Consider the following 27,809-nt stretch of genomic DNA (forward strand, 5'->3'; position numbering starts at 1 on the left):
CTTTCTTCGGTGTTCAATAAATTTTTGGGAAAAAAATTTTAATTGTGGGATTGCCATTTCACCACCACGGGTAGTTGTGGTTAGAACTTTACCCCAAAACATGACTACATTGGTTCGTTTATCCGGAGAATAATCTGAAAAATCAACATTGCGCAGCTCTCTGAATTCAATTCGCTGAATCATTTCTCTGGGAACCAGATTAGGAAAATTTTCAGTAAACGGTAGAACAGTGGTAGTTTGATGTTTTCTTCTGACGACATCGGACGGGTCCAGCATAGCCAGATTTATCATAACCGAGTCGTTCAAGTTGAAGTTGATGCATTACATTAGCCTCAAATTCGTTAAGCCGATCAACAGATATTTTTCCAGCGTTTACGTACTCCCTAATGAGTTGTTGAGTCGTTGTCCCAACCTACACATTTTCCAAGCTCTCGTAATTTTGTTGTCAAACGCAACTTTATTCAGATCTTCTAGCGATTGCATGAACTCATTTGTGAAAACAATATCCAATACCGTTCGGAAACATCGTGAAATGCTCGAATCGGTAGGACTCTCACTTTGAAATAGCTTGTTCATGTTGTTAATCACTTTGAGTGTGTATGACAAAAATGTGAAGTTCTATGTAAGCGACATCGACAATTGCCTTACACAAAATTGCAGCCTAAGACAACTTGCAGATGATGGAGTGGTGTCTGTCGTAGGATCAAACGAATCCGACCTGCAAGGACCCTTACAAGATACTTTGAACAATTTTTCAACCTGGGCCATTGGGCTAGGGATCGAATTCTCCACGGAGAAAACAGAGATGGTTGTTTTTTCTAGGAAGCATAGACCAGCAAAACCAAAGCTTCAACTTTTGGGTAAACCGATCACTCATGCTATGTCATTCAAGTATCTTGGGGTCTGGTTCGACTCCAAATGTACTTGGGGGGCCCATATTAGGTATCTGAGTAAAAAATGTCAACAAAGAATAAACTTTCTCCGTACAATTACCGGCACCTGGTGGGGAGCCCATCCCGAAGATCTTATTATGTTGTATCGAACAACTATTCTCTCAGTGATGGAGTATGGCAATTTCTGTTTTCAATCAGCTGCCAAAACACACCTCATTAAACTCGAGCGAATTCAGTATCTTTGTCTCCGTATTGCGTTGGGATGTATGCCCTCAACGCATACCATGAGTCTCGAGGTTTTGGCAGGCGTACTCCCACTAAAAGATCGCTTCAATTTATTATCTCTTCGGTTCCTCATCCGGTGTAAGGCTATGAATCCATTGGTGATCGGAAATTTTGAGCAATTGATCGAGCTAAATTTTCATTCTGGATTCATGAATTCATATCATGAATTCACCTCTATGCAGGTTGTTCCTTCTTCGTATATTCCCAACCGTGTTTGTTTTCCTGACTACATCAATTCTTCTGTACATTTCGATCTGTTCATGAAGGAGAAAATCCATGAAAATCCAGATTATCTTAGATTGGGGTTCGTTCCTACAATCTTCAATGCAAAGTATGGGCGTATCAATTGTGATAATATATACTTTACTGATGGGTCCTCTATGAATGAGTCCACAGGATTTGGAGTGTTCAACGTATTTTTTAGCACCTCACACAGTCTTCAGAATCCTTGCTCGGTATATATTGCTGAATTGGCAGCGATATACTGGGCGCTGGACAGCGTCGCCTCACGACCTGTTGAACACTATTACATTGTAACGGATTGTCTTAGCTCTGTCGAAGCTATCCGTTCAGTGAGGCCGGAAAAGCACTCGCCGTACTTCCTTGAGAGAATACGAGAAATTTTGAGTGCTTTATCCAGACGCTGTTATGTCATTACCTTTGTCTGGGTCCCTTCACATTGCTCAATTCCGGGTAATGAGAGGGCTGACTCATTGGCAAAGGTAGGTGCAATTGAAGGCGATATTTATCAGCGTCAAATCGCCTTCAATGAATTTTATTCTTTAGTTCGCAAAAATACCATCGCTAACTGGCAACGCAAGTGGAATGAAGATGAATTGGGCCGGTGGTTTCACTCGATTATCCCTAAGGTTAGCCTCAAACCGTGGTTCAAAAGTCTAGACTTGAGTCGGGACTTTATCCGCACCTTCTCCCGACTCATGTCCAATCACTGTTCGTTAGATGCACTACTCTTTCGTTTCAATCTTGCCAGCAGCAATCTCTGCGTTTGTGGCCAAGGTTACCACGACATCGAGCACATTGTTTGGTCGTGCGAGGTGTATCTGGTCGCCAGATCGAATTTAGAAAACTCCCTTCGGGCCCGAGGAAGACAGCCCACACACACAGTGTTGGCTCGGTTAGACCTTGATTACATGTCCCATATATATGTTTTCCTTAAAGCTATAGATCTTCGTGTGTGATTGTCCCTACATCCTTATACCCTCCTTTCCTTCCTTTGCGGGTAATTCGTCCCCTTGCTATAAATAGTAGAATAAGTTGAAATGTAAATATACTATAGATATACGAATAGATTTAAGAATTGAGTGCTCATCAACATTGTTACAATTTCCTTATATCCCATCCTTCTCCTAAAAATATGTCACCCTTCTAAACTCGAGTACACCGCGAGTAATCGGTTTTCCACCTTACTAACCATAGATGTAAGAAAATTGTTTCTATATATATATAGTTTTAAAAATATATTTAAGAATTCGGCTCCTTTAAACTTAAGTAACTGAGCCTGTAAAAATAAACGAATTAAAAAAAAAAAAAAATGTGAAATAAATATTAGTCTGCCGCTTTGACGTTTTTTGCATGATTAATATGTTTCACAAATCTAAAGTAAATTCGGAGTGGTTCATATCTGTTAAGCACTCTTTGCACCACTGCTTCCAGTGAAAGCCATCTAGTCGCGCATGGATGCAGCAATTTCAAGGGTTTTAATACAAGAATTTCCTGAATCTCATCATACCAACGCAAGGGACTGCAGTTAAGTGAAGCCATGGTCCTTGCTCCATCCACCCCATATCCAATCAAATGAATTTGGTACGCAATTTTGTCGCAACGATCTGAAATTCGTTTCGGTAACCTGTTTAAGGTGATAAAAACAATCATTCACGAACAGTATACAATCCTTCCAAAAGCTGGTTCTGGCTACTAAGGAGGCTCATACACTGTTTGACCGAAGTCAAACATTAGACTATTTTTGACAGCTAAAATTTGACCAACGTGTACTGATCAAATATATTCGACACAAAACACGAAAAGCAAATATTCAGTTATTGGATGCCTAAAATATTTTTTGGTCTGTTCATCGAACCAGCCAGAACATGTTTAGGTTACCCTGAATATTTAAGTCTAAATTTTTCCATGTTCGATGTTTGACATTGTTTGCCACTGTTGTTAATTGGAGAGTGGTAAACAAAATAGTGTTCGTCGAAATATCAAACCAAACTTTAACTGTCAAAAAATGTCAATTGTTTGACCTCCGGACGAACAGTGTTCAGCTATCTTAAGGCTAGTGACTATTTCTTCGACAATCAAACTGAACAAATTGCTTTGCATATGACTAATGGGCTCCTCGGGTTGACCATATCCGAGAACATTCGTCATCACAGCAGTCCCTTTTGTGATTCTCAGTCGCAGCATGCTTCAAGAAATCCTTCAATCCGTCAAGACACTTTATGTCTTTACTACATACGTTGTAGAAATCGGTGCTCTGAGAAAGCCACTTCGGTCTGGCCTCCCAATTCCTTCGATGAATTCAGTGATGCCATTTTTAATAACTGTTTCAATAAAACTAGCAAAAACTAACTTTCCAAACCAACTTAATAAAGTCAAATTTGATTGCCTAATGTTTTTTTTTTAAATCTGGAAAAAAATGGGAAAACTGCGGAAAGTCTGGACTAGTCAAAGGATGGTTTGATCTGGATCTGGATGTTTTACCAAAGCCTGAAAGATTCCAGACAAATTTGGAAGTCTGGCGAGCATGGGTTAAGCTAGTAAACTTGACATTATTTTCTCATCATAATTCAACAAAATAAAAAGATGTAAAATTATATGAATATCAATTTAAGTTGATACGAGTTGATACAAACTACTTACAAATACTGGAGTAGGTAGTTTATTTTTGAAAAAAAAATATATAAATATCGCAAGTTAATTTTTTTTTTCAAATCATGTCCTTTCTTTGTATTTCTACTAATGTAATCTCTTGAATTAAATTAGTAAATGAGTGTATTCAAGTTTCAACCAATTCCAGAACGCAAATACCAAATGCACTTGCCAGATTTTTATCTTATGCGAACTTTTGAAAAGTACGACAATAATATTAGGCTGTCAAAAAACTCACTCATGAAGAAGAGGCCATCTTTGATAAACAGAGGCCGCATTGTCTTCCATCAGGACAACGCCAGGCCACACACTTCTTTGGTGACGCGCCAGAAGCTATGGACGCTCGGATGGGAGGTTCTTTTGCATCCGCCGTATAATCCGGACCTTGCACCAAGTGACTACCACCTGATTTTGTTCATGGCGAACGAGCTAGGTAGTCAGAAGTTAGCCACAAAAGAGGCCTGTGAAAATTGGCTATCCGAGTTTTTTGCCAATAAAGAAGCGAGCTTCTATGACAGGGGTATTATGAAGTTGGCATCTCGTTGGGAACAAGTCATCGAACAAAACGGCGCATATTTGACTTGAAACAGATGATTGTAACTTGTAATTTTATGAACAAATGAAAACTCAAAAAAAATACCGCAGGACTTTTTTGACAGCCAATATTTTCTACTAGAAATCATGTTGGATCACGTGACACAACTTATACTGTCTCTTGAAATTTTCAATCAAGAACTTGTGTTAATTAATGGGGGTCAATTTTTAGACCTCGTGGACCCTCAAAATCAATTTTCAAGTTAATTTTTTCGTCACAAATCGCTTTATGATTTCAATATCTTTTCTTGCAAGTAACTGTTCAGGTTTGCCAATCTGATTATTTTGTATTTAAACAGATTTTCCAGTCAACAGTTGAATTCAAGAATCTGTAGTTACAGTTTTTTTTTGATTTTTCACAAAATTTACAGTTTTTTCGAAAATTACCTTTAAAAATTGATTATGAACTAATGATGAGAATAGCACCTCATATATATGATTCGTCTGTTATTCTGGCTACTCCATCTGTGTCATAGTGTAATAAAGAAGACTAAAGGCTTCTTTTTGCTATGTTGAAATTCTATTGTGCGTAACTTCAAAATTGACGTCGGAACTCGATTGGTTCCTGATACTTAAATTGAAATTGAATTTTTTTATTTGAATTTTATTTTTATTCAAATAAAAATTAGCTTTATCTTCCGATTAAAGCCAATTTTTGGGAAATTAATAACAATTATCTCTGTTCTGTTTCAATTTCTGTTTTATGTCCCTAAAAGCACTCAGTATAAAAAAGACTATGAAGCCTCAAATTGTTTTAGATTTCTCAAAACTTTAATCGTCTTGCGGCATAAATGTTCGAAAACAAGGGGAACAAAACGCATTTTTTTAAGAAGATGAATTCCTAAACGACGAAGTTTTATCCGCAACATAATCTCAAAATAGTGATTCAAAAAATATTTTGTATGTCACCATCTACAAAAATTATGTTCTTCTTCTTCTTGGATGGCACTAACGTTCTCATATTGCTAATTGTACCAGGGATTTTTAATTTTAAATCTTCTCGCTAAACACTTTTGTAATAAGTTGGTTGTACTGTCAGTGGTATTAATGTCAATATTGTACGCGATCCGTCGATTAGTTGTTTACAGCGCCATCAAGAACAAGTTAATTTTTTTTGCTAGGCGATTTTTTGATATGAACAATTCTATTTGTCGAAGATATTATTTTGTGTTGCATTTTCTTTTTGAGTTGAAAATGTTGCAGAGCACATTTGGGGACACAACTATGTCAAAAACTCGGGAGCATGAATGGTATGAGACGGCCGAGAAGAGATGAACAATTTGTCACGTAAGTGACGACCATCCACCTCTTCAACTGATGAAAACATCGAAAAAATAGAAGGAATCGTGCTCTGAAATTGTCATTTGAGTTTGAGAGAGCTAGCCCGAACCTCTCACGAGTTCGTTCGTCACATTGATGTTTTGGGCATGAGAATAGTCGCAGCACGACTAGTGTCGAAAGAGCTGAAATTGCTTCACACATTTAATCGCAATCAAGTGACTGAAGACATGCTTGAACGAATAAAATTCTGATTCCACGATCATTTAACGCATAATTACTGGCGACGAAACATGGGTGTGACTTTATCCTATTCCCAATATTCTAATTACCGCTTCGTGGGACCCGTTTTGATAGTATTGAATACATAAAAAAGAATTTGCTGTGTCAGTTCACATAAGCAAATTTAGAATACAGCGTTGTAAAAATACATTGCTTCAGACGGGGCCTACTTTGAATGCGAGAATATAAATTTGCATAGCATTCGAAAAAAAACGCAAATTCCCGAAAAAAAAACTCTCAAATAAACTTGTAAATTCCCATATATACCCTTTTTTATTACCATGTTCTCAAGTTCATATTGACATCCGGTAACGCATACCTTTCGCAATTCGAGTATCAATACAAAAATCATGACAAATAAAATGAAATGAAAAAAAGAAAAGTGATGAAATTTGATATATAGTTTTAAATCAATTTATACCACATTATTTCTAAACTTACATTTTCCTTTTTTTTTATTACATTTTACAAGAAGTGGAATTTCGTGTCAACGTAAATTAGAAAACGTTAGGCGATTGTCAGAAGTTATTATGCCAATTTCCTCCAAATTGTTTCTGTCAAGCAAACAAGCATGTAATCTTACACGTGAGAAAACACTACAGGAATGAAAAGTTCCGGGGCTCAAACGAGTTATAGCGTCTAATATTGGGCCGTATAGGGCATATTGGAAAAAATAATTCTCCTTGTTTGAAGTTTTGTTTATTGGAAAAATCTATTGTGTATTCTTGTTTGCAAATTAAAGATAACCACTACTTTCTTGCCCAATAGACGTAAGATAAATGATGTTGGTTTGTCCAGTCTAAAATATGATCTTGGTTTGTCCACTGTTTAGAATGCTCTAGTACAGCGCACCTTTGTCAAATCAGATATTCAAATGTTTCAAATAAATAAAATTGTCTTTTTCATGATTCACAGTAGTTTTGTAGGATATTTTCACGGATTCACATGTTTTAAAAGTTTAAAAAATCGAACCTCATTCGAGCTAACATTTAATCAATCACCAGATAATTATTTGGTACGTTTTCAGACCTTTTTTGGATTATAACACTTACAAATATTATAAACATCAATCTTGCACGCTACTCGTATCAGATTTATATATCTAAATCATGTAATTAATGCATCTCGATGACCTTAATTCTGATTATGGTTTGTCCGTTGATGCGCTGATGTTGGTTACAAGTGGCTATATTATTAAAATTTGGTTTTATTCGAACCAGAAGATCATTCATTGGAGGGTGTTCTGAGATTGAACCCATTCGCTCAATAAGTGGACATGCAAACGTTATGGATACCGAGACAACCTGGTCAAGTTGCAACGACGACATCTAAAGGACGAGGCCCGAAACTTTCATTCCGAAGAGTATCTGTGAAGCACTCTCCAACCAAAAAAAAATGTCAGCTTTGTCTCAAATATTCACAGCCCAGCGAAGCGAATCATACTATCGACAGCAATATCAACCCCAACACACCTCAACAAATCCTCAGGGTTCCACTTACCTTCGACGTAATGAGCGATCCTCCACCGTTTCTGCCACCACTGTCAACCGACTCGGTGCTCTTGCCGAAGCTTCCGATCGAAGTCATCATCAGCGCTCGGCTGTTGAGTTTCGCGTCATGTGAAAAATCCAAACTCCTTTTCGATCTCGAATCTTTCGCCATCATATTCTGCCTAGGTCCGTCAACCCTTTCCTCCCCTCCTGGGTTGTTCTCCTTCTCATCCTCTTCATTCAACGAAATCAATTTCACCGCATTGGACGATTCGGTCGCCTGGACTGGATCCGAGCCACTGTCCTGGCTAGCCTCTCCCTCCTGGACGCCCCCTTCGTCACCGCCGCTGCCATTGTTGTACACCCATTCGTCACCCTCCGACGAGCTGGTCGATTCCTCCGATTTGGTGCGCTCGCTGGAGTCTTTGTTCAGCTCGGAATCGGTGTCGAGATGCTTAAAGTAAAATGTGGCACAATTTTTCGACTTCCGAGTGGATCGATTGAACTTGGACAAATCGTTGATTTTGTTGCGCTTCTGTTTTCCCTGCTGACCACCAGTGCTGCGGACTAGCTGCTTCTGTTCACTGGGAGCTTTCTTCAGAGGTTGGCTAGAGGCATCCCCGTTGAAATTCCGACTGCCATTATTGTTGATCAAGTCTTGTGCGCTGGGCTCCCGATTTATGCCGTCCACGTTGTCCGTGGCGACCACTTCTAGGGGGCCATCATCACTGATATCGGCAAGGGTATTGGTAGTGTAGGCCGTCGTAGTACTGCTGCTGTTAGTGATCAGCGACAAATTATGGCTATCTAATTCTAGTATAGGACTGTGTGCAGTCGCCGCTTCCGGCTGATTCAGCGCGAAGGAAGACATGCCCGGTGATGCGCTGCTGCTAGTTATGGCCGTCGTGAAAGCCTTGGAACTGCCGCAGCCGTGCTGCTCCTGCTGACTATGGTAGGTAATAATGTTCGGTACAATCTCACAATCGCTGCCCTCGGAATCGGCATCGAAACCAGCGCTCGAGAGTTTCTTCACTTTACCCCATTCTTCTTCCTGCAATGGAGGAAAACGAGAACTCATTAAATGGATTCCGGAGTACGCTTAGACATAGGTACTTACGCCACTAATGCAGTCATTCTTCACGGAATCCGGTGATTTTGATTTACCGCTGGTGGAATCGCCGAGTCGGGCTAACTTGTTGGCCGGTTCCTCATCCGTATCCGATAGACTGGCGTTGTTATCTGAGCTCTGTGGGTTGCAAAAAATCAATTATATCGGTACCGTATTACCCGCGCGCTTATCGCATCGATTGGGGATAGAGACGCAGTATTGATTAGTCGTTCGCACTTACCGAAGCTTTGTTATCTAGCAATCGCTCGAGTAGATATTTAATTTCGAAAGCCTTTAGATATAACAGGTGATAGCGTCTTTCGAGCCCCTTTACCACGCTGTTTTCCTTCGGCTTAGCACCACCACTGAGCTGCTTTGTGACACCCGACTTCTGCCCTGTGCCGTTGTGGGCTTCTACTTCGGGTGTTAGGGATCCAGAGCCGGAAGTTGGTCCACCGCAATTGACGCCCGTCGATGTAGAAGACGCTAGACTGGAAATCCCCGAGACGTTAGCGCAAAATTTGCTAGCCTTGGCCGACTTGCGCTCGTATGCACGTACACACGCCGCTACTGCCCGCGAATTGGATTCTATTTCACGGTAGATCTCCTGCAAAGAAAAAAATGGGAAAAAGCGAAAACCAATTAGTTGAGATATGTGAGGGAGAAAGAAACAAGTGTAAAGTGAGTTATGGTGTCATAACCGGGGAGAAATTCACTGCCCATCTTCGGCGGAGTGCTAATTCGAATGGTGTGGGTCTTTTACAAAGTGGATTTCTTCCGCAGAAAGGCAAGGTTACGAGAAATTGTAATAAGAGTATGTGACATCGAAAAGTAATACAGACGGTAATGTGATTCGTCGATGTTTTGAGGTATACTGTTGTAACCTCGATTCGCATCTTTCCATAGGTGCAGTTCCACGCCAAATTAGTGGATTAGTCCATTTTGATTCGACTTATTTCGATTTTTAAAAGATCTCTTACACGAGGTGGAGGCTACTTATTGTAAAATAGAACTACTTATTGGAGCTTTTATATTGCAAAACGTCTTTCCTGTCGAAATATGTTAATTTACATTTTCATTGGAATATTACTGGGTACCGTTTCCGACTCACCAAAATTTAAAAAAAAAATTGAATATTCTAAAAGCATGAAGTAATTTGAACACTGTGAAATCAATGTGAAATTACTATAAAAATAGAATCTACATGCAATATTTCCTTTCAAACGAACAGAGCCTTTACACAGTCTCAATTTAAAATGGTCATAAAATAACCCAGCAAACATTAAATCGTATAACTTTTGCACATGCTAGGTCACATATAAATTCGAATCAAATTAAAATCGTATAAAATATCAATCAAAGAATGCATCATGCAAAACCGAAATCCTATAAAATTCAATAACACGATTTTGTATATCGTTAATGAATTATGTCGTATATCGGTATAACAATCATATCGTAATATGCGGCTTTATATGCGTATAAAATATGACATAACGTATATCTCCTACATTTTTGTGTGTATAGGCCAGTTATGTATATCATATATCATCCAAATGTGTCTTGGACGTGTCTTGGACACCTCAAATTATGGCTATTGATACGATTTCATGTTTGTTCGGTATACATCATGTATATCTGAAATCGTATAAAATATAAAAAATGTGACATAAATATTCTTATAAAAATAAATGTTTTGTCGTGATGTTATAAATCAAAGCTCACAAAACTATTTTCTGACATTCGTTTTTTTTCTATGTCTGTAGCAAATTGTGTATTTATATGGTCAATAGTCGTATAAGGCGCAAATATAAATCGCATGTTCATCCAAACTAATCAAACATGTATTTTATACGCATAAAAAGCCTTACACAACGATGCTTTTTACACTAATATGCGATTTGATCCGGCAATGCTATATAAAATGAATAGGATGAGCGTATATAATTCCGCATATCGCTATACTAAGATGATCGATATGCTGATATACGACTTAATCCATCAATGATGCGGAAATTGTGTTTTTGCATTTTATACGATTTCGGATAAACAAGATGCATTCTTTGATCGATAATTTATACGATTGTAATTTGATACGAATTTATGTGCGACCTAGCATGTGCAAAAGTTTTTTTTATGTTTGCTGGTAATTTAATTTAATGTTTGCTGGTAATATATCGCCTCCTTTTTTGCATGTATTTGCTAGTCCTATTTTTGTCCACTAATCATGCACATCACAACTGTAATTTCATCACGGAGCAATTTTATTTTTGAGGCGCAACATTCGTTCTCCTGCTTTTGTAAATCCACATCGTAGAGACCCAAAAACAATTCCATTATTACATTAATGATTGTTGGATTGAGAAAATTTCTAGGATTTAACATTACAGTACCCTTGAGGGTCAAATCGTTGAAATCGAACCTTTTTCTCATCTGCTTAATCATCGCCACGTATTATGAATTTTACTTTCATAAAAATATGTGCCTGTCTGTACTGTAGGACAACAATTCTTAATTTGTACCAGAGATTGAAATGCTTACCAATTTGAGAGAAATAAAACATCTATTTTCGCCCACAGGGAAAAGTAGTTGAAAATATAGGAGACGAGAGAATGTTATACGCTCTCTTCGATACTCGCTAGAAGCGCTAAGCCGATTTATATTTTTCGGCGAGTTATGATTGCAGAAAAATGGTTTCGTTTTCAGTGAATCCTTGATGCTGATAATGGTTTTTCACTTCTTCAGTACAGCTGAAAATATTGTATGGAAACATGCGGTGGCATCGTGAAGTGAACATGAGATGGGTTAATATTTTTAAAATTCAGACGCTGTCCAAATGCAGGTCGTTTAGACGCTGTCTAAACAGGCTAACATTGGTAAAATTAGCTCTGATTTTTTGCTCCATATTTTCAGTACTAAATGAGAGACGAAAAAGCATTCTCGTTGAATTTCAGAGGGGAAGATTTTCCCACATCTCTTTCACTCTGAAAAAGAATTTTCGGTGAAAACAAAGAGACGAAAATTCCAACATTACACGACTCATCGAAAACTAGATTGATTGACTGAATATTTTTCTAACAGCCGAGCGAGAATTTCGAACCTATACCGAAAAAATCGTAAAAATCTATACCTTTCCGGAAAAATCCTCACAAGTGGCAACACTACTTACGTGATTTTTATTAGTTGAGATTTCTCTGTCGAGCAACATGCCTTGAACGTATTCTGAGTGACAAGCTCCAGAATATGAGTAGCCTCAGTGCAAGTCGGAAGAAATTTGTTTGACGAAAAATCTTCCAACCCTTGTGAACAAAATGTTCCGTAAGTTAACATGTATGCGATGCGATTGATCACGAAGTACAATGTAGGCAATGTAGGTCGAGTGTTGAAATATTCCAAGAGTTCAGAAAATCGGCTGTTAGAATATTCTAAAAGCAACAAAGCATGTGATGTGATAGTTTACGAAATATATTATAGATTCGTTTTATTGTAGATAGGCTTTCAAGTGAAAGTTTCTCATGCATAACATCCGTCGTTGGATGTCAAAATATGTGGAAAATAGAATATTCTCGAGTCAATAAGACACGATATGTATTGTAGATCCTTCTTATTGTAGAGAGGTTTCTTGGTGACCTTCACAGGTTTCTCATAGATAACTTCCGTTGTCGGGTGTCGAAATCATATATAATCGTATCATATTCATTGTTATAATATTCCAGAAAGTATAGAATCGTACGTCCGGCTGTGTATTACTTTAAATACATTCGATTTTTGAGATTTCGTTTCGTCGAGCAGTTTAGAGTTAGCGTTTACAGAATCACATCACTTACCGCAGTGAATCCTGATTTTTAACCTATCCCACTAACAAATATCCCTTCCATGATAAACGCTAGGGAACCACGCTATAGAGGCGACCCTTCTGGCCTTCGGGCGGCGAATATCATACTAACATTCCTTCCCTTCCTCTGGTGACTGTAAGGACGTGGCCGGTGTCGTTATTGACCATTTAAAGCTCGAATCACCGAAAATTGCACAACGAGAATGATTTGCTAGTCCCAAGCGTCATTCTGTGTGTTCTTTGTGTAATTTGGTTGGTTCAGATCAATCATGGAGAGCAACTACGAACTGTACAGTCTACCCAAGCTCAAGCTCAAGCATATTATATGATGATTCGATGCGTTCATGACAACGTCATTTTACGATGTCGTGAGTAATGCCACCAATTCATGGTCTAGGTATACGCGAAAATAGATAACGAACGACTTCTATTCCTACGACATAATAAACAGGAGCGTCGTGAGGACTAATATATTAAGTTGCGAGACGCTACCATGAGCAACGCCGACACAGCCTTTGCTATTGCCAGGCCGAAACGCAACGCATTGACATGACATCAAGGCTCATATGTTCAAAAAAAAAAAGAAGTATTTAATGAGTTTCATTACATCATTAAACGTATTCTGCTCCCACACGTTGCTGAATGTATTCGATTGAACGGCAAAATCGAAGATTATCTCATACAAGCATTTTTAGTTTGATTAGTTGGAAAAATACGCCCTGAGGAAATCGATAGTGTGATTTCATCGAATATTCCAGATCCGTCTACTGATCAACTACTACATATCGTGTGCGCTTATAGAAATTTCTCGCACTGTGTTTTCAATATTGAATTCAATATGTTTATTTCTGAATGTTTTGAGAGTTCAGAGAGTTCTGAGGGTTCAAAGAATTCAGTGGGTTCAGAAAATTCAGAGAATTCAGATTATAATACAGATTCAGAGATATCAGAGACTTCAAAGTGTTCAGAGAGATCAAAAAGTTAAAAGAGTTCAGAGAGTTCAGAATTCAGTCCAGAGTGCAGAGTTAAAAGTACAGTTCAGTGCTCAGAATTCAGAGTTGAGAGTTCAGAGCTCAGCGTTCAGATTTTAAAGTTTAGAGTTCAGTGTTCACAGTTCAGACTAAAGAGTTCAGGGTTCATATTACAAAATTTGGAGTTCAGAGTTCCGTCGCTAAATAAAACAACGTTTGGAAACGATGATAAATTCTGTTTCGATAAGTTTGTACTCAAAGGTTTTTCACATGTTTTATATACACACAAATATAACTTTTTGTCCACGCATCACTTGAGAACGTGTCGGTGTTTTTATATTGTTGTGTCCGCTTCCGGACAAAGAATGTTTGTATAGCGTGAAAAGTTAGAAAATAAGAAAATAGGAAAATTCGAAAAAAAAATTATTTCCCACGCGATCGTAGCGCATGCACAGTGAAGCGAAAATGGTCGGGATTCTGCCAAAACGAACCAAGCGCCAAAAACATTATTCTGAGATATTTCAATTTGAAATTTGAGCTTCCACTAGTTGACTGTGTCTAATCACATCTATCATTTTATCGCTCACGTGTTACAAACAGAATGTCATAATACATATTTTTAATTTCACAAAATTATTCCATGTTCCACAAAGTTCGTTAAAAATAGTTTTACCATCTTGGGCCCATTTTTAAATTTTCTGCATGGCTTCTATTTTGTATGAAAAAATAAAAAAAAATAAAAAATATGTACTTTGGATACAGCAAATTGAATTTTTATTTTGTAAATAAAAAAAGAGTACTAATTTTTTTTCTCAGTGTACATTTTTTCATATTCAACCATCAATACTCTATAACTCTTTCTAAGACACTATTTCGGTACGACTCATAGTTTTTGAGATATAAATTATTAAAAATTTCTCTTATTAAAATCGATACGCCCCTTTTCAAAAGTTACGCTTTAGTCAAAAAATTCCCAATTGCTGTGAAAAACTCATATTTCCTCCAACCCAAACGAAACACACTTTCATTGGAATCAAAAATACAAGTTTTTAAAATCTGCATTTTTAGGACGATTTCATTTGGAATTGCTGTTTTGCAGCCAGAGCGAACCAAGTACATGCTAGCCATTAACATAATATCATCAATATGGTCATTTTACAGTCGATAGATTATTATTTCCTGCATCCAGTGGTGTAAATAACTCAATTTTGAAAAAAATGGCGCTTGGTTCGTTTTGGCAGAACCCCGACCAAATGTTATCTAATTTTTGTTCGCGCATCCATTGAGAACGAATCGTTCGATTCGAGTTGTTTTTATATTATTGTGTTCCTCTTCATCCGAAGAATATCTTTATGGTCTGAGGAACTGTTAAATTTTGGAGGAAACTGGGAACACTGTCCAACATTATTAAAATATCAATCATCGCAGGTAAGATTACGACCCAAACAAAAAAAAACATCATCACCATTTCACGGTCAATGATATTCATATTCAAATCATGCACACATAATCACGTTCCGCTGAAAACGACCCGCACACAGAACCAGGTCAAGATCACACAAATTCCTCATCGACCATCCGAAAAAATGAGAGCCGTTCGCGCGCTGTAATAAAAATCAAAAACCGAGACGAAAATCGAAAGGAGAAAATCACATAATAACGCACGCTCTGGCCGATTCTGTGTGACCCACGGTTGAATGAACCTCCAAATGTTTACCCGATAATCTCTCCTCATAAAGTGCGGTCGGTCGCATCTCTTCCCCAAGGTCTTCCATTCGACGCCGATGATTTGAGACGACGATGGATGCTGTGATTATGCTCCTCGAAAATACACGCACGCGTAAATGGATTGGATTGCTGTCTAAACGATTTGTATTTAATTTTTCGAGAACCGAAATTCTCACCATTGTGTGTGTGTGTGGTGGGATGTGAGATCATTTCTGAAAACGAAACGGAGAGCCCTCAAAAGCTGCTTCTAAGTGTCGTCATTCAGTGGTGGGCGTTGTATTTCAAGAGGCGAAGATTAATAAACGCTTCTAATGGCCGAGCGCGCGGTTCGAAAGTTATCTCAAAGCAATAGAGGGAGAGCATGGTTTAACAAGTCGAGAATTTATGGATTTAATGTGCGTTGTGGTTAAAAAGAAATTGATAATCGTTTCATGTCGGACAATGCAACAACATGGATTATAAATGGAAGGCTAGTTGAGCGATGAATTATGATCAAGGCATTTTGGGAACCCCATCGGATGGTTTATTTTGTATTAGAATAAATTAAGGTTTCAGGGGGTCTTCGTAGCCACTTGGTTACGCGTTCGCTTACCAAGCGATCGGTCGTGAGTTCAAACTCAGGGCCCTCAATTGACCATCTTTGTGTTGTTATAGAATAACTACGTCCACGCAAACATCATCAGCGATGGAGATCGATCCACGGTCGAAATTAGATCGATTCATCCATACAACTGCTCTGCTCTGCAAGAAACATCGGGCTGCTGTTCTATAAATAACCCAACAATGATCAATATCAACTGTCTCCGCTGTCCGGTCTGCTGAACAATGGAAGAACAGAAAGAATACCCTTACGCCGAAATGGCTACTACTGTGTAATTTACCATAATGTAATGGAACAGAAAACTTAACGCCTACATGGCTACTACTAACTACTGTGTAATCTACAGTTTATAGAAACATAAACATATGTACATGTACACGATTAAAACCCGGCTCTATTACAGCTAAAATGCTAATGAGCCTAATAAATAAATGGGATAAAAAAAAAATTGAGGTTTTAGAATTTTGTTTTCTTTTGATCCGGTAGTGCTTTTGTTCAATTGCTTTGGAATACATAGTGAGATCATCGGAAGCGAAGCTGTTTTCTGCACTAAGTTAGCACCGATCGCTGAAAAAAAAACCGCTTCGTGTAAATTGTTTTATAACAAGCGCACCACGGAACACATTATCACCGTTCGCACCGAGCCCTGACGAAGAAAAGAGCGCGTGAAACGTTAATTAGTACTCATATTTAACCAATATCGCATCCCTTCTTTTTTCTGCGCCCATAGATTATTTATCTGACTTAAGTCGACCGGTCATATTCAAAGTACACTGCCCACCCATGAGGTAACTCAACGCGGGTAAGTCCACCGCAACGGTCCGTTCTGTTTCTCCTGTCTCTCTGCCAAGGCGAAAGTGAATCCGGAAAACAATATGGCTCACCACGTTCGGGGTGAAATTGGATAAAATCTTAACCCTTCCGCAGTCGCGCGGTCGGTCAGCCAGTCAATCAGTTTTATAACCGTGGCGAAAACATTGGCGTGGCTGGAGCGCTTTCCCACCTTTCATCGCGTGATCGATATCTTAATGAGTGAACGAAAACATAATTGTGCAGAGCGCGCGCGCTGAGGATACCACTGGGATAGAGATTCGGAAATTCCATGCGGATCCGTAGTGTTCCACCCTTTGAGATGCCGACGAACGACGATCGGATCGGAAGGAGGGACCCATACTGTGTGCACGTATTGGTTCCGTTTATGACCGCAAAAGAGGCCCCGTCATTAGTGTCAGTTTTACGTCAGTGAACGATTATGCAAATAGAGTGCCTCGCAAACTTACGCAGAAAAAAAACTGCTGGCGGGGTGGCTTGCTGCGGCTAACTGACGACTCTTTTGCAAAATAGGATGGTCTTTAACGTGCTTATGAAGGGCAATCTTCCGCACTATTGGATGACAGGAGAAAGTTTCCGCCGGAAAAATCCAGACCGTTATGTAACGGTAGCGGATGGACGCGAACGCAGATTGGTTTTTAGCGAATATTGTTTTCGGAAAATTGCAAAAATTTGCGATGAACAAATCGCTAACATTGAAAACGCACACTATTAAAATTTTTCAGCTCAGTGTCAGTATCAGCATCTCACGTTCTTCATCACATTCTTTATTTCTCATACATTGTATTGTTACGGAATTTACGGATACTCTCTGTGCGAACTAATTTATAATGAGAAGATGTATTCGTAGGGGAAGAAAAGGTAGACGTTAATAAAAGTTAGTCGATTATGGAATAGCAAACTGTCTGTGGACACACAGGTTATTCGCATCTGTGATTGGAGAAACGAAAAACCAATAAATTTTGTAACATTGGTGTCAGAAGTGGGGTATAAGCATCCTCACAATACAGAAATTGGTTATGTCATTGCCTACCACCAATGCACCTTCCGTAAATAATCTGCATGTTCAGCATGCCGGTGCCGAAGGTGACATCCTCAAAGCTATTGAAGTAATGTTCACCGAGAAGCAGAAGAAGGATGACGAGGACAGAAGGAATCTTATACAGAAGTTCGAGGAACTTAATGCGTCGGTTTCATCATCAGTTAATGATTTGCGAAAAGAAGTGAACGAGCAGTCGCAGGAGTATGGAGTGGAATTGGATCACCTGCGAAATCAAATGAATGCATTGTCAGCATTAAAAGATTTCAGTGTAGCGTTAAACGCTATGCAAATCACTGGGAATCCGATAGGCCAAAGCTCTCCTCAGCCCACTCGACGTGAAAGCGTCTCCCATTTTGGTGCAAATACTTCTGCACTGCCGGGCTTCAGTGGCATCGGTGATCAAACAGCCGAGCATAGAGAAATCACGTATGCAGCTGCAACTAACGTACGAACCGGAATACCATCACATGTAAAAATTACTCCGGACATATACGATGGAAGTAAAAATTGGTCAGATTACGTTCTATCGTTCGAGATGGGAGCCGATATCAATGGATGGTCTATGGAGCTTCGAGCAAAATATTTAGCCGCGATGCTGAGAGGCCCTGCACTCGAGGTCCTCCGAAATATCGCGCCAGAGATTCGTAACGATTATTATGTTCTCAAAAATTCTCTAAACCAACGCTTCGGAGATGAGTTCCGAAGAGGACTGCATCATGCACAGCTGCGGTCAAGGCAACAGCAACGATGTGAAGACATCACGACCTATTCCGATGCTGTCAAAAGACTCGTATCTTCGGCTTACCATAATTGTCCTAATGATGTTCGCGATTTAATTGCTCTCAATCATTTTATCGACGGTCTAATCGATCCTCTTGTCCAAGACCGAGTTCGGCTAGCCAACGTTAAAAAACTAGACGAAGCGGTTCAAATGGCTCTGCAAATAGAATATAGCCGAAATGCGACCAGATCGGCCCAAAAAGCTGTTAGATTAGTAGCATCAGCTACAACCGAAAGCGAACAATCTGTAGGTACACAAACCAGACCATTTCGTAAAAGGTACCAATACAAAACTAAAAACCGATCGGGAAACGATTGTTCGCCGGCTTAGTGGGGCATAGGTCGGCAAAAACTCAAGCTCCATCCAGCATCTATTACGTTCACACTTTAACGCGACATCATGGCAGTTATCTCGCTTCAATTAGTATAGAAGGTAAACCGTGCGAAGCAATTGTTGATAGTGGAGCAGCAAAAACTCTCATCAGCCGAAATTTCTATGAGAAACTGGGACAATTGATCACAAGTGTTAACAAAAAGTTCATACGGACCGTATCTGGACAATTAATACCAGTTTTGGCAGAAATCACAGTAACTTTCGCGATCGGACAGCTTAATGTTGACCACACAGCTTGGGTCGTTGACCTTCCAGAAGACTGTATCCTAGGGAGTGATTTTTTGGCCAAAAATGCTTGTAAAATGGATTTCGTGCGAGGAACGTTACAATTCTTGGAGACTGGGTCAATTCCGCTGACGCGATACAGCATAGAGGAAAGATCATTCCCAGCTGTGCTCCTAAGTGACGTGAAAATCCCAGCCAACAGCGAATTCATTGCTCCTGCTAACTGTGTTGTGAATCAGAGTCAACAAACGCTCATGGTTGAAGGAAACATAGATAACTCAGAACTCGTCATCGCGAGGACGATTTCCGACGCAGCACAAGAAATCGTTCCTATTCGGATGCTAAACACTTCAACGTCTCCTGTCATTTTAAAAGCCGGAACAATCGTCGGCGAGTGCCACCCGGTTTCAGTAATTCAACCCTCTGGGAATCAAGGTATCCGTAAGAGTGTTTGCGTCGGGCGAATCCCCAAACACCTTACTGCGCTTTTCACTGCGTCCAGCAGTAAACTTGATGCAAATCAACAATTAAAACTAGCAAATCTTTTAGAAGAATACCAGGATGTCTTTAGCCAAGACCCAAATGACATGGGAAAAACAACTGTAGTGAAGCATAAAATAAATACCGGTGACCACAAGCCAATTAAAATACCTCCAAGAAGAATACCTTTATCCAAACGAGAAGAAATGGACAGTCTGTTGGTGGAGATGGAATCGCGTGGAATTATCAAGCCCTCCCAAAGCCCTTGGTGCTCACCAGTCGTTTTGGTGAAGAAGAAAGACGGATCAACCAGGTTGTCGATTATCGTAAGTTGAACGATCTGACTATAAAAGATTCTTACCCTCTTCCCAGGATTGATCTGACCCTCGACGCCTTGAATGGGTCACGATGGTTTTCGACACTAGACATGCAGAGTGGCTTTTGGCAGGTTCCGTTAGATGAGGCAGACCAACAAGGATCTATGGAAATTTACCGTCATGCCCTTCGGTTTATGTAATAGTCCGGCCACCTTTGAACGTCTTATGGATCTGGTGCTAAAAGGACTCCCTTGGACGATTTGCTTGGTGTACATGGACGACCTAATCGTACACTCAGAGAACTTCGAAGGTCACCTTGAAAACTTGGCTGCAATCTTTAAAAGATTGCGTATCGCTAATCTGAAGCTAAATCCAAATAAGTGTACCTTGCTTGAGCACACGGTGAGATTCCTGGGACATACTGTTTCTTCAACCGGTGTGCATACAGATCCAAGCAAGATTCGGGCAATCCTCGAATGGTCACGTCCAAAAGACAAAACGGAACTGCGAAGTTTCATTGGAATCTGCGCTTACTATAGGAAATTCGTGAAGGATTTTTCTGCCATAGCGAAGCCACTACATCAATAAACTGAACCCAAAATGAAATACGCCTGGAGCCCAAGCTGCGAAGAAGCCTTCGTGAAATTGAAGCAACTACTAACAACAGCTCCGGTCTTAGCATTCCCCGACGGACAATCATCTTTTATCCTCGATACCGACGCAAGTTATTACGGAATAGGAGCAGTTTTGTCCCAGATGCAAGATGGGAAAGAGAAAGTAATCGCCTACTATAGCAAATGTTTGTCAAAAGCGGAACGTAATTACTGCGTGACCAGAAAAGAACTTCTTGCTGTTGTGAAATCGGTAAATCATTTTCATCATTACTTGTATGGACGGCAATTTCTACTCAGGACCGACCACGCTGCCTTACAATGGTTCCGCAATTTCAAATGTTTGGAAGGGCAGTTGGCGCGCTGGGTGGAACGCCTATCAGAGTACGATTTTCGATGTGAGCATAGACCTGGACTGAAGCATCGCAACGCTGATGCACTCTCAAGGAGACCCTGTTACGATACCAGCTGCCAGCATTGTGATAAATTAGAATCGAAAAATCAAAACGAGCTGGAGGATTGTCGAGTGATTTACAATGGAGGACGGGACTTATCAGCAGTTCAATTAACCGATGTCGATTTAAAATTAGTTGTCGGATGGGTGAAGGCAGGACACCGACCGAAAGCGGACGATATTGCTGGACTTTCTACTATTTGCAAGTCTTATTGGAAAAACTTCGACGACCTGGGAATCGTAAATGGAGTCTTGATCCGCAGATTTCATAAATCAAATGGAACATTCTTTCAGACAGTTTTACCAAAAACTTTGGTACCTGAAATTCTAACAAACATACACAACGGTTTGACTGGTGGCCATTACGGTGTCAATAAGACTACATCGAAGGTTAAAGAAAGATTCTATTGGCCTGGAATGTCTCGTGACATAAAATTATGGTGCATGCAGTGTACAATTTGTTCGGCTAGGAAAGGTCCTCCAAAACGATTGCGAGGAAACTTAGAACCATCACTTGTCGGGGAACCGTTTGAAAGACTCGGTATAGACATTCTAGGTCCATTGCCTGCCTCTTCTATCGGAAACAGATACATTCTGGTAATCTGCGATTATTTCACCAAATGGCCAGAAGCTGTAGCTCTCCCGACTCAAACTGCCGAAAACGTTGCTGAAGCTCTGGTAGCAACTGTTGTTTCGAGATTTGGCGTGCCTCGTAGCATACATTCGGATCAAGGAAGAAATTTTGAATCAGATGTCTTCAGAGGTATGTTAAAGCTTTTAGGTGTTGATAAGACTCGTACTACAGCTTTACATCCACAATCTGACGGTTTAGTAGAAAGGATGAACAGAACGCTTCTGGACTATCTCGCGAAATTTGTCGATAAGGATCAACACAACTGGGATAAGCTTCTACCCTTTGCGCTAATGAGTTATAGAGCAGCTGAACACAACTCCACCAAATTTTCTCCTGCTCTGTTAATCTTAGGAAGAGAAATCAGACTACCCATAGATCTCTGGCGACCCCCACCTCCAGACAGCGGTGTCTCATCTTTACCGGCATTCCTGCAAACAAAACTGGAGCAAATGCATAAAACAGCTGATATCGTCAGAACAAATTTGAAGATAACCGCAGACAGCATGAAGGAATGGTATAATCATAGTTCAAATCAAATCGACTTGTATGTTGGGCAGCTTGTTTGGTTGTACAATCCAAAGCGCAGTTTGGGTAGATCTCCAAAGCTCCAATCAAACTGGGAAGGTCCGTATCAAATCGAAAGGAAGTTGAACAAGCTGATTTCCGAGATTCGACGGGGTAGAAGTGATAAAAAAATTGTTCACATTGATCGTCTTGCACCCTATTCTTCAACAAGATAACTTGTCGGGACGAACAAGTCCTGAGAGGAGAGCTGTGTTACGGAATTTACGGATACTCGCTGTGCGAACTAATTTATAATGAGAAGATGTATTCGTAGGGGAAGAAAAGGTAGACGTTAATAAAAGTTAGTCGATTATGGAATAGCAAACGAAGCTACACGTGTTTTACTCCGTCGTAAAAAGATTCATGAAACGTGGTATAATCCCTACTTCAGTATTCCGTTTTGTCTGTGGACACACAGGTTATTCGCATCTGTGATTGGAGAAACGAAAAACCAATAAATTTTGTAACAGTATTTTATTCGAGGGCTTCAAGAAACAGTGCTGATTGTTTTCAATTACTCTGATCGATAATTAGTTATTAATTCTATGAATTGTTTCGCCTAGTTGAAAAATCGGCCAACTCCAAAAATTAAAATTTTACAGGAAAGACGATTTTCTGTAGCATCATGCCACCCGTTTTGCAGCACATCATGATTTTCAAATGTGTGTTTTTTAGAGAATTGATCGATATTGATCCTGTTCTCTATACCAATAAGTGCAAAAATGTATCTAAGGTCTAAGAAACCGAAAAAATGAATTTCTCAAACTTGTGGAGTTTGCCGGTTTTACAACTTGTGGATTACGTTAATATCTTTTATATATTGGGCATTCAGTGTTATGATGGAAATTTCCACCATTTTGCAATGAGGCAAACATGTTTGCATCCAAATTTTGCATCCTTCCATCCAACGCTACATGTTATTTGCATATAATTTTTTCAAACTTCCATCCAATGCAATATGTTGTGCATGACATGCTTTCTAATAGCAGTTAAAAGTACATCACGCTCCGATGCGCAACCTAAAAAGTAAGATGTCCCAACTTACAATAGGGAAAGAAGAAAAATCGAACGGTTATCCGATTCAGATAACTGTTCGATTCCAGAATTTGAGATTTTTACCTCCATAACTCGATGGTCCCTTGGATATCGAGTTAGAGAGAGTTGACTGTACTTATTTAGATGCAACATGTTGCTTTTCATGAGAAGATGTATCTATTTTCTCAAACTATTTATGGTTTTAGGCTGGCTAGCGAACTTATCGTGTAAATACGGGTTTTATACGAATGATTTATCTTGCTTGGAGAAGAAAATGATTAACTTATGGCTTCTTGTTAACAGAACGGAACGAATGAAATTCTTAGAAAGTTCTGGCAAATCATTGAGGATATATATAGAACATCATAATGGGAAAATACAAGCGATGGAAAATGCAGATTTTGGAACATCTCGGAAGATCTCCGCTATCCACAACTGCTTCCAAAATTAAGGAATAAGTTGAAAAAGTAACGGAATTTTATCGTCAAATGTAACCAGTTGCATCTAAACAAGTCTTTTTTTCAAAGGTTTGTGGCTTTTTGAACACTGATGTTGCCTGTTTGATATTTTTGTGTATCTCTCGTATATGGTCCTACCTTCGAATCATCCCAGCCAACATTGAATTTTATAACTTTCTATATTCTAAGTCGAGTAAAAAATAGAATCGAATCACAATCATTGTATACTTTCATCATGTGTAAACAGGTCGGATTCGATTATATACAGACTCGATTATATGTGATTCGATTATATGCAATTTTGAACTACAGTTTATTTTTATATATATTTTTTCTATATTTCAAATATGACTCATTTCAAGAATAAATGTAACCTTTCAACGTTAAGGTGTAATTTAAGTGACAGGAATTGTTTATATCGATATTGCAGCCGAATTAAGGAAGATGTCATGATGGGTGTCAAAGAACAAATTTTAGAGCGGTTAGAGAACTTCAATTTAATAGATATAAACAATCTAGTTTAATATAAATTATTAGGATGAAATTAATAATAACACATTAAAAATTATTAACTTTTAAGTTTTTCGCTTCTAAAATGTTATTAAAATCCACTAATTTAAATGTTCCACTACTATATCCTGTACTAAATTTTCTCATCTTTCAAATGAAAGCAACAGTCTTCCGTAGCGTACTTTGTAGAGCCAGTTTGAAGCAACAGAGTCGGAAACAAAAAAAAAGTTCTATAACTCTGTCATTGTTGAATTTTGAACATTTGCGTAGAAAGATTTTTTTTCATCAAATATGATCGTCTATCACCTCCTGAGATAATCTGGATAAATTTATTTTTTTCATGTGAGAAAGGTGTTTCCTGACTTTAAAGGGATGAATCAAAAATCAAATTCTTCTTTTATATTCAAAAAACGAAAAATACATGCAAAAAAAAAACGAATAAAAAACTTTTTTTTTCACTCGATTATATACAGGATTCGATTATATACAGTGAAAAGAAATCAGATATAATCCAGTCCGCGCTGTATAAAATTGAATGAAGTGCGAAAACCCCGATTTCATTCATCACGATATATTAAGTTGTAATGTGGCATGACAAGCATCGGTTCTACGATATACACTATCGCAAAATCGAACTAATCTACATCATATATGCACATCATTCAGATGCAGTTCGTGAGTCACATTAACGTCAATGTATTACCGCGTAAAAATGTGTTACATGATGTGAAAAATCCTTCAACAGTAAAAAATTAGATCGTAATAGATAACATATTACATCATATTGTGAATTTTACACATGAAGATCCGCGATGACGTGTGTACAGTATTAATCTCTCCCAGATCAGCAGGCTCGAAGGCAGAGACTAAAATTAAGTAGTGTATCGAAAAGTAATCGCAAAACAATAAAAAATAAATAAAAATTCAAATTGGTTGTTGAAATTATGGGGTATAAATATGATGCTGCATAGCATACACTATAGTTAAACGATTTTTTCCGGGTTTATGTATTTTAGTACATCATATAACAATGAAATATATGGTATAGGATGATGTAAATATCTGATGCAATCGATTTCTACATATACACGATTATTGACTTTGAAGCCAACATCCAAACATCCGAAATAAAAACACTTTTCTTATAATATAAATACCAATATTTATATTATAAGAAAAGTGTTTTTATTTCGGATGTTTGGATGTTGGATGTTGGCTGTTGGTTGTTGGTTGTTGGATGTTGGGAGAGATTTTGATATATTAAATATTTTTATTAGAATACTAGCATTAATTCGTAATTTCCAGTCAATTTGCATTATTTTCATCATTATTCTCGTTCTTTCATTAATTTATTATCATAGATAAGCAGTAATTCAAGAAGCGAAGGATTCACAGAGCAATAAAAATCCAATTTGAGCAAATTGACAAATTAACTCTCAACATTAACATGCACATTGAACATCGAAGTAGTTTTTTAGAAAAATTCCATCTCCAACGCATAATATAATACTCAATTCGCTTCTTTCGAATATTACCGTAGAAGGCATCAAAACATTTGAATTAACTCTTTTCTAGAAAGTGTTCGTGGCTCTGAAAAGTGTCGATGAATAGTTTTGTGAAAACAGTTGAAGAAGGATAATTGATGATTGACCTTTATACCTGCGAGAGAAAAACACATGCTGATAAGATGACACAATTTGTCTTCTTATAGCAAAGCATCAATGCAACAAGGCAGTCTCTGACGAATTTCATGCGAACTCGACTGGCTGTTGGCAGCACCATCTCAGATAGCAGTGAAACTTTGTGGGTGTAAGCACACAAATCTTTTAAGCAACTTTGCTTCTTAAAATATTCAAAAAAACGTACTTGACATTAAATAGATAAAAGTCTGTTTTCTGATTCGGCACCCTTGCTGAGAGACGTAGTCCTACGTCAAAAGACGGGTGGGCAATGTCGGGGATATAACCGGAGAGACGCCTCATTTTCGTATTCCAGTGCAGATTCAATGTAAGTAAACTAAATGCTTGCACTGAACGACGCAAACCACTCCAAGTAGTTCAACGCTCCAAAGTAGCGAAGCAATACAGCTTTTGAATTGACTCTTTGCCTTGGTATTAACATGTATTGTTGACTGCTCGCTGTCTAGAGCGGCTCTAAAACACTAAATTTATTGAGTAGTTTTTCAGTGTCTCTTAGCAAAATTATATCTTTATCGCTCCCAAAGACATCATCATTCTCAAGGAAATAATCCTCAGACAATACTATGTAGTAACTTTCGCTGAACGGCGAAAGAAAATGCTCACCGAATGGGTTATTTGGAGTTCACCTCAAGTTTTCAACTTGATCTCTCATCGCAGGGGAATACCGGCTTCACATTCTACTTTAAATGCAATGCACTTTTACGACGCCACTTTTAGCCCGGAAACAATGCACGAATTGGCGAAAGTTCAATGAGTAATTTTTCTTTTTCATTTGTTCATGCGATAAAGAGATGTAGAAAGAATGTTCTTACCAAATTTGAAATAAATCGGTTGTATAGAACTTGAGATATTGTGTAGGCCAGTTTTAAAAAAGTAGTTTCGATTAAAACGCGGACAAACTATTCAGTTTGAATGAGTTTAACTCGGTAAATAATGGAAAATTCGTGAAAATTTTCTACGAATATATTCTTGAATATCTAAGCTCAGAAATATGAAGATTTTTTTTTCTGAATTTCTAGAATTTTTCCAGTTTTTATCTGCTGTAATTCATTCGTTATAGACTTTCTGATTTCAATTATTCCTGATTTTTACAGTTTAGCAGTCGTTTAGATTTTCCAATTCTCCTGTAGGAGCTTGGAACCTGCGACCAGAATTACTATATCTACATAATAATATGTATCTATACAGATATTTCAGACCTTTTGAAACCAAGAATCTGTAGTTACAGATTACAGATTTCTTGTGTTTCAATTTAAAAATGCAGATTTTTAAAAATAACTAATATGATAATATGATGTCAATATTAGTTTTTCCAATTTTATCTCATCAATTTTATTCATATAGCATTTGAATCAGTCTAAATAAGAATCATTTTGGCATTCATATCTAGAGTGATGTCATTTTTTTCTCATGTTCGATCTAAGGCGAAAAGATACAAAAGTTTGGGTCATCGGGTGTTTAGCTTCTTCTTACTAAAGCATAGTGAATGTGAGTTCCAAAAGTGTGTCTACTTCTGCTAATCTTGCTTTGAATTCTCCTGTTTTAAGGATTAAAAATGTCTAAAAGAATCATCGATACGTTTTGACGTAGGATTATGTTTTGGGGAACATAGTGAGTACGAATTCAAAACCCAAGCATCGTGTTGAAAAAACACATTGTGGTCTTCACGTTTATAGTTGAAAGCCCAAAGCGCCGGAAGGGAACAAATAAGATTGACTCAATTCACGAAATATTGGAGCTTAAACCATCGAAAGTGCTGATGATACTCGATAGAGGTCTAACTGGAATCCGTCTTGAACGCAACCTGGAGAGGTTCA

At 38.5% G+C, this 27,809-nt stretch overlaps 1 protein-coding gene across 5 annotated transcripts in view; it reads right to left on the minus strand.

The window, feature by feature from the left end:
- Positions 1-27,809, minus strand: part of LOC129775560 (klarsicht protein) — a 536,788-nt gene that overhangs the window by 47,619 nt on the left and 461,360 nt on the right. For all 5 annotated transcript variants that reach the window (XM_055780426.1, XM_055780425.1, XM_055780422.1 and 2 more), the window contains exons 5-7: positions 9,064-9,429; positions 8,832-8,960; positions 7,725-8,765 (exon numbers count right to left, since the gene is read on the minus strand). In XM_055780426.1, coding sequence (XP_055636401.1) covers positions 7,725-8,765; positions 8,832-8,960; positions 9,064-9,429 — 1,536 coding nt within the window. The remainder of the gene's footprint in view (positions 1-7,724; positions 8,766-8,831; positions 8,961-9,063; positions 9,430-27,809) is intronic.

The sequence above is a fragment of the Toxorhynchites rutilus genome, chromosome 3 (assembly GCF_029784135.1).
Source record: "Toxorhynchites rutilus septentrionalis strain SRP chromosome 3, ASM2978413v1, whole genome shotgun sequence".
NCBI lineage: Eukaryota > Metazoa > Arthropoda > Insecta > Diptera > Culicidae > Toxorhynchites > Toxorhynchites rutilus.